This window comes from Etheostoma cragini, chromosome 22, assembly GCF_013103735.1.
Source record: "Etheostoma cragini isolate CJK2018 chromosome 22, CSU_Ecrag_1.0, whole genome shotgun sequence".
NCBI classification, from domain to species: domain Eukaryota; kingdom Metazoa; phylum Chordata; class Actinopteri; order Perciformes; family Percidae; genus Etheostoma; species Etheostoma cragini.
Window position 1 is genome coordinate 108,527 of NC_048428.1, and position 7,536 is coordinate 116,062.

At 40.6% G+C, this 7,536-nt stretch overlaps 1 protein-coding gene across 1 annotated transcript in view; it reads right to left on the bottom strand.

Annotated features, from left to right (window-relative positions):
• Window positions 1-828: 828 nt before the first annotated feature.
• The window catches only part of LOC117937977, a 76,271-nt gene continuing 69,563 nt past the window's right edge, over window positions 829-7,536 (bottom strand). The window contains exons 7-9 of the mRNA XM_034862283.1: window positions 5,891-6,024; window positions 4,603-4,811; window positions 829-3,178 (exon numbers count right to left, since the gene is read on the bottom strand). Of these exons, the coding sequence (XP_034718174.1) occupies window positions 2,023-3,178; window positions 4,603-4,811; window positions 5,891-6,024 (1,499 nt within the window). The 3' untranslated portion in view covers window positions 829-2,022. The remainder of the gene's footprint in view (window positions 3,179-4,602; window positions 4,812-5,890; window positions 6,025-7,536) is intronic.

The window sequence follows — 7,536 nt, forward strand, 5'->3', positions numbered from 1 at the left end:
AAAGAACAACACTTCACCCAGAGTTTCCATTTAAAGAAAAGTCTTTTAATACATGAGTCCCATTGCAAAAAAAAACATAGAAACATTGGAAGACACTGCATTTGTACACTGTGTTCGCTACCTTGCAGCTACCTCTTCCATGAGACAAGTTTGACAATTATCAAAAAGATAGCAAGAAAATAAGCCATATTTACTTACCTTAATGAAACAGAAAAGCCTTCAAAACTGTAGTTTTTAAATTATACACTTTAGCCTCTTACAATAAATACAAATGAGCAAACATTTATTGAAATGAACACACACTAAGAGAAAAAGACAAAATTGTAACAGTGACACCATGTACAGTTGTGCGTGTTGACTCAGAAAAACCTGTCTGGGTAGGCTGGACACCCAGTAGTGCAATTTAGAAACTACAACAGTAGCTCCACAGAACTGAGACTAACATCGAATCAAATGTGGTGCTTTTAATGCATTTGTGCAAACATACTGATTGTGAAGACAACGTCTGATGTTTTCGAACAACACAGAAAGTGTATATTCTTATAACTAAAGGAAATGTGTCGTATCTGCAGTGAGATAGGCCGTATCGAGCTGTAAAGCAAATCTTGCCTAAACACTAATCTAAACTGTACATTAGCTTTGATATAAAATAACATAAATCCATAATTTGTAGGTTCAACAGGACTTGCATTACTTCAAATCATAAAATGATTGTTCGCATTGCAACATCAAACTTCAACAAGATTTTCCTTAAGTTCAAAGACTTTCTCCAACAAACTTTCTGCTGAGAACTGACATCGTCATTTAACCGGCACAGAGCAGTCTTTCTTAGGTCCAAGTTCATCTTAGGTTCTGCAATTTAAAGGGCAATTCTAGTGTGATCTTTTATTTCTGCCACAAGGAGGTGAGAGCCACATGCTCGACCCACAGGTGATTGTTAAGGGTTAGTTCCCTACTTCCTGTGCCCCCCTTACGTATATACCTTCATGTGTTATCAGTTTCTAGTTTAATAACTGATGTAGTGAATATACTTATATTTTGGCCAATAGTTTTAGTTTGTTTTGTCATTAACTACACATTCTTTCCAAAGGATCCTGCATTTGCAAGGAGAAACCTTTTATTTTTTTATAAACTGTCCTTGGTGTATTTAGGGATGCTCTGACAAAAGTATGATTTGCTCTTGGAAAATCCAATTCAGGACACACATTTTGAGTAAACAAAGTTGGATGTTGTGTATGAATTTGGTTGTGTCACACATTAAAAACTGATTTTTGGCAGCTGCCATTAGATATCAGAGTCGTTGAATGCTGGAATAATGAGCGTTTTCAAAACAGACCCAGGTTGCAAATGTATTATCTGGCAACAATAATATGTATTTTTTTCAGTTTCAAATCTCAAATTAAACTTCAAATTAAAGTTGATTTAGTACAAGTCTAAATTGCATAGAAACCAGTAGATCACTGGGGGTAAGTACAGAAAAAGGTAGGCGATTCAAAGCTAAAGCACGAAAACATGCAAAATCCCCATCAAGGCAGATTATCCTTTAAGTTGTTTTCACTCCTTTTAGCCATCTCCGATGATAAAACCAGCAGTAGGTGGAAGTCATGTCCTGTTTACGTAAAAAAAGTCTCTTTTTACAGCAAAATCTTTGTTCCTCCCAAAAAAGCCAGATGTACACAACACATAAATCAAATTGTGTTTTTAGGCGTAATTTGTCTTATTGTCACTAAATCCAAAGGTGCTAGGAACCAACTACAAAATGTATTCCTTAAAAACAAAATCATCTATCTATAAACTGGATTCAAAGTATTATATTCGATTGTCACAACGCTAACACTAGAACCTGAGCCTTGTTTGTGACCCCTTCATCTAATAGAAGAAGTCAGGTTAGATGTTGACATCCTGGGAATCCTTTTGTACTGCTGGTGCATGTCGCAATACAAAGTGTGTGTGTGAGTGTGTGTGTGTGTGTGTGAAATTACCTTGTGAAACTATCCCCCTCCGTGTTTGCACTAATCGCCTTTATGGCAAATAAATGTAGGGACTGGACTTGTGGTGCCCTGTGCTCATAACACATGGCATAACGTTCCGCGGACCAACCATCATGGACTGGCTCATAGACTGGCTCATGTCGTGAGCACTCTCTGACCATGGGGGGGAGTCCATGGGCTCCCGCTTGATCGAATGGACCAGGCCGTTGCCTTTGAACTCGTAAGTGTCGTGCTTGTTGTAGTCCGGGTGCATGTAGGCCTTGTGAGGGACTTGTGAATAGACGTGTGAGTCCATGAGGTTGACTGATCGGTTGTTGCATAGAGAGTCTGAGTGAGAGAGTCTCTGAGGACTAAACTGGCTGTTGTCATTGTGATTGGCCAAGTCTTTGTTGCATTTTAACAGACTGGCGCTTGTGTTCCCGCTGTTGCTGACTGCATAGTTCTGATAGTTGCTGTTGCTGTAAGGCGGGCTGATTCCTGCTTTCCCTCGCTGACACGGCGAGTACTGCCGGTCATAATAATTTACCTCTGATTTAAGATGGAGGTCCGAGCTCTGGTCGTATACCCCGTCACCATAGCGGCGGTTGATGTCCTCTGGGTCCCGGCAAGCCCAGGGTCGCCCGTAGACATCGCAGACGTTCTCAGAGTCTGAGTCGTGCTCTACCTTGATGGGTGGCATCTCAGGCATCAGGTGGCCGTCGTAGCATTCACCGTAGCCGTTCTCGTTCTTCACCAGATCCACACAGTAGGCATCTGGGTCTGTGGGAATCTGGACGTTCCCGTACATCTTAGAGACAAACACCTCGTTACCTCTGCCGCTGTGGCAGTTGGGGGAAAGGCGGTACGGCCTCCCATACTGGCCGGCCTTGTTCATGCGGTTGGAGGGGTAGCCGACACCCTGACCCGCTCTCAGGGGACCAGCGTTCAGCCGCAGAGGCCAACCACCGCCCAGGCCTGGGCTGACACCTTTATGGGGAGCCATAGTGGACTTGCAGTAGTTGAGGGGCTCCTCCTGGTTGTAGAAACCCTCAGGGCGGTACTTGAGGTTGTATTTGGAGAGCGGGGTCCAGGGAGTGTGGTGACCCCGATGGGTAGCCCCAGAGGTGGGACAGGAGAGGAGGAGAGGGTCGGCAATGTCACCCATTCCTCCACTGAAGGAATGCCTCCCGAGGTGTTCCCCTCGCTCGCTGTCGAGGAGAGGGATGGCATAAAGAAATGGGGGGGAGGAGAGAGGGATCAGAAGAAGAGGATCATTAGTTATGAAACAAGAAGACAAACCTATCAGTGTAGAATATACAATGTTTCTGTAGACCTTGAGGACATGCAGAAGCGATCATCTCTTAAACATATTATTGGTTCGCCCGGATATCCTCATGGGAGTGTCCACAAATGAATTGTTTTTTCTATTGTTTGATGAATGACTCAAAACCCAAATATCTAGATTTGGTTCACTTAAGTTCATGACAAAATTGTTCCAAGTGACTCATTTTTTCCGGAGTTCATCTCATCTACAAAATTGAGAACAGAATCAACATCCATAATCCAAAAATCAATGATGGCCCGCACACCAAGTTTATAGGCATAACATAACAATACACTGTGTCTTTGTTTGCTTTACACTTAAAAACACATTGTATTTCCAATGGAGACAAAAAGTGGAGATTTTTATTGAGGCTAACACCAGAAAAGGCTCAAGATTGTTAACCATGAAACTGCAATGTACTGTAAGAAGGCAGTGTTCTCAACCCAGTCATGGCCTCCAAGTCCAACCAGCCTGTCCACTTATAAGTAATTGGTATTTTTCTATAGAAACCTGAATGATGCTGAGAAGGACTGGACAGCAGAGGAGGTGGTAGGGCTCTGCTCCCTGACTACAGCTCAACTCCTGGCCTCTAAGCCTTCCAAAGTTGTTAATGATGCATGACGCACAGACGGCCTCATCCACGCTGAGACATGTATTTGCTCCTAATTGGCCACAGGTAAAGCATCCAGCACTTGTTTGGTTTAGTGTAAGGGGGCCTGCTGGGTGGTGAAAGGGTTTATGTTTGTGTTGGTAACTGGGCCCCAGGGTAAGTGCTTGGGTGTTCACACAGTTGTTGCTGGGCAATAAGCTGGTGTCTCTCAAAAATGAATAAATACTAGATAAGAATAGATGCCCATATTGTTTTTCATCACTCTAACACTGTTTTGAGTGAGTTTTTGGTGCACTCTTGCCTCATGGATCTTAGCCCAGACAGTTACTAAGTATGTTTTTACATGTAATCTTTACTTTACTAAAATAAACATGGCGGCCCTTATGCATTATGAGGACATCTCTTTGCTGACAGCTCTGGCCTTTTATGATTTCCAATTTGACCTTTTCTTTTAGCTCCCCCAGTAGGCAGATCAGTGTAATCTCTACAGGAGATAACAGACTGCCAAAATGCATCAAACCTCAAGTTTGGATTAAAAGGTTAAGTTTGTGTTAAAACGTTTGGCTTTTAATTACAGTATAACACCCCCATTAAAACAGTGGCTTTCCACTAGGACACAGAGTGAATATACAGTACGTCCTCCCTCCAACTTGAGTTAATATTGTAAGGATGTTGCTGATGTGTGTGCAATCTCTTACTCATGCTCCAGTGCAGAGATAATCCCTCCACCTCCTCCCTTGTTCTTTCCCCGCATTAACATGTTCTTCATTTTCATCTCAGTGATGGAGGGCAGTAGGAGGGGTACGCCTATGCAGAATAGAGCCATCTGGGGAGGCAACAGAGCCCCGGAGGCTGACTTCTTTTTCTGACCGTGGAGGAACTTCAACCGACCCTGGAACTGCATAGTCTGGGACAAAAGAGAAGAAGAATTGAGATATCCAATTATTTATATATGCTTTTCTCTTTGAAAAGTCCTGCATGTTATTTTTCTGTGCATGTCAAATTATAAATTTATACAGGATATCATTAGCCTTTGGAAGTAAAAATGATTTAAACTGGTTTGCTTCCTAAAAAATACTTTACATTTGATACGCTTTGTATATCTTTATGTAATGTTTGAGAACCATGCACATGCTGGTAACCACATTGCACACTATTTCACGGGTAAAGACACACTTGCTATCGTAGTCACAGTTCCATTGCTAGCATGCTGATTTTTTGCATGTGGCTAACCTGTTTAGCAAACAATGCAAAACAAGAAGTACGGTTGTGGTTGACAGCATTTGTATTAGTTATTTGTTAGTCTTTTGAAAGAGGTGGACAAAAACTGCCATCCATAAAGCTACTGTGGCTAGCAGGCGTGCTCAACAGAGCTGATTTAATTTCAATCTTACTGTATACTTAGTACTGTGCATTCCAGATTTCTTGTGTCTTAACTGTAATTATGTTGACTGATGAATAAAAGAACCGTACCAGTATTTGCTCATTACTTGGCCTACATGTGCTTCAAGCACAAAAACTGCCATCAAGAATTTCTGTTGCGCAGCCAACCTCAGTGCAACCAAAGCTGACAGTGAACTCTAATGACCCTGATGAAATGTTCCAAACCCCATATTCTTATTGCTCTGTCATCAAGGCCTTTAGCTTTTCCACTGCTGTTCTCCAAACCACTCTAGTCACAGCCATGAGGAATGAACCAAACTCCCATTCTGCTGCAGAGTCCAGGCATCCAATTACCTCATAATGTCTTGCAATACAACTATAAATAACTGTACACACTACAATTAAACATGAACTTGGGCTGTCCCAAAGGGGTCATACTACTTTTTATAGGCCTGGGTCATCTCCCTAGAAAGTGGGCAACCTTTATTTACTCCATGCTTAAATTGCATTGCATATTCTGCAACTTTCTGTTTTGCATGAACGTTAATGTATTGAAAACTGTTACTGCTCAGTTTAGATGGCAGTTTGTTTCAGACCACTCACCAAAAATCCAGAGGTGCTGTCCAAGAGGCATCGGACTCTAGCAATGAAACATCTGTTGAGAAAGCAGGAGAGCTCAGGAGGAATTCCCGTTGCCTCCGGAGAATGGAACAGGCTGCTCACTACAAAGTCCTCACCTGAGATGTAATCGAGAAAGATAGAGCAGGAGAAATATTTCATCTGAATTGCAATTTGTGTGGCAGCCTACAATGTGCGTCTCAATCAGAACTTAAAGAGCAATCAATAATACAATTGTAAACAATCAGGTGCATCTTATTTCAGGATTTATGTCAGTGTTTACAAGTCACTATACTGATGACATAATCTTGATCTGCCTCAAAAGTAACCAACAGAACGTCAAAATCCAATTGTGATTAAAATAATTAGCAAGAAATGGCATTGATCACTATGAGAAGCTGCGTGGGCCAGAATTAAATACTTCACTTGCACATATAGTACATATATACTTGTACTAACCACTTGCACATACATGCATATTTCAGTTGTGCATACAGTACATGTATACTTCACTTGCACAAGCATGCATAATATGTGTGTGTGTGTGTGTGTGTGTGCGTAAGGTTGGTTGTTGATGCTTGGGGAGGATGGCGGCATGTCTAAACACAGGACTTTCCCTCAGGAGGTTGGGCTTCTAATCCAAGACCACTGGTCAATTAGCTGATTAGATAGCTAGACAGATAGATAGATAGATAGATAGATAGATAGATAGATAGATAGATAGATAGATAAATAGATAGATGATAGATAGATGATAGATAGATAGATAGATAGATAGATAGATAGATAGACAGACAGACAGATAGATAGATAGATAGATAGATAGATAGATAGATAGATAGATAGATAGATAGATAGATAGATAGATAGATATTTGAATACAATATACATGAAATAATAATAGGAATAAAATATAGTTTTTACAACAAGGTGCCAAAACATAAATTAATAAGTTGAGACAGGTGGAGGCAAAATGCATTATGGCAGTCAATAAGGTAAAGCTGTCTCAGGAGTTATATGCAAGCAAAGAAACGAAAAAAGAAAAAAAAAAGTGTATGCATAAGTCATAAAAACCGTAAGTAAAGTAATCAATAAATAAGTCAATAGGTCAACATATTTTCCAATGGCTTTGAACGGGACTTTAACTCCAACCTTGTGAGTGAACATCCTGTGTTCATGCAAACCACCCCCCCGACTACAAACCCCATGCTCAAACACACCTACTTAAGCACACACACATAAATACTCACACATGTTATGCATGTAAGTGAAGTATACATATAAGCACAAATGAAGTATCCATGTTTGCACAAGTGAAGTTTATATATACAGTGGCTTAAATTCGTTTTACACTCCCATGCTCATGTTGATTAAAAAGAGGAATAAAAAAAAAACATCTTTTGGAAATTGATGTTAATGCCTGAAATTAAAAAAAAATTGGAAAATACAACTTTTTAAAGACACCAATTTTCTTAGTGAACGAATATCATTGTATTGTATTATATATTATGATGAATTGTAAATAAATAAATGTTCTCCCTTAAAATACAGGAGGCATAAGTATACACCCCCTATGTTAAAATACAGGGGGCATAAGTATACACCCCCCTATGTTAAAATACAGGGGGCAT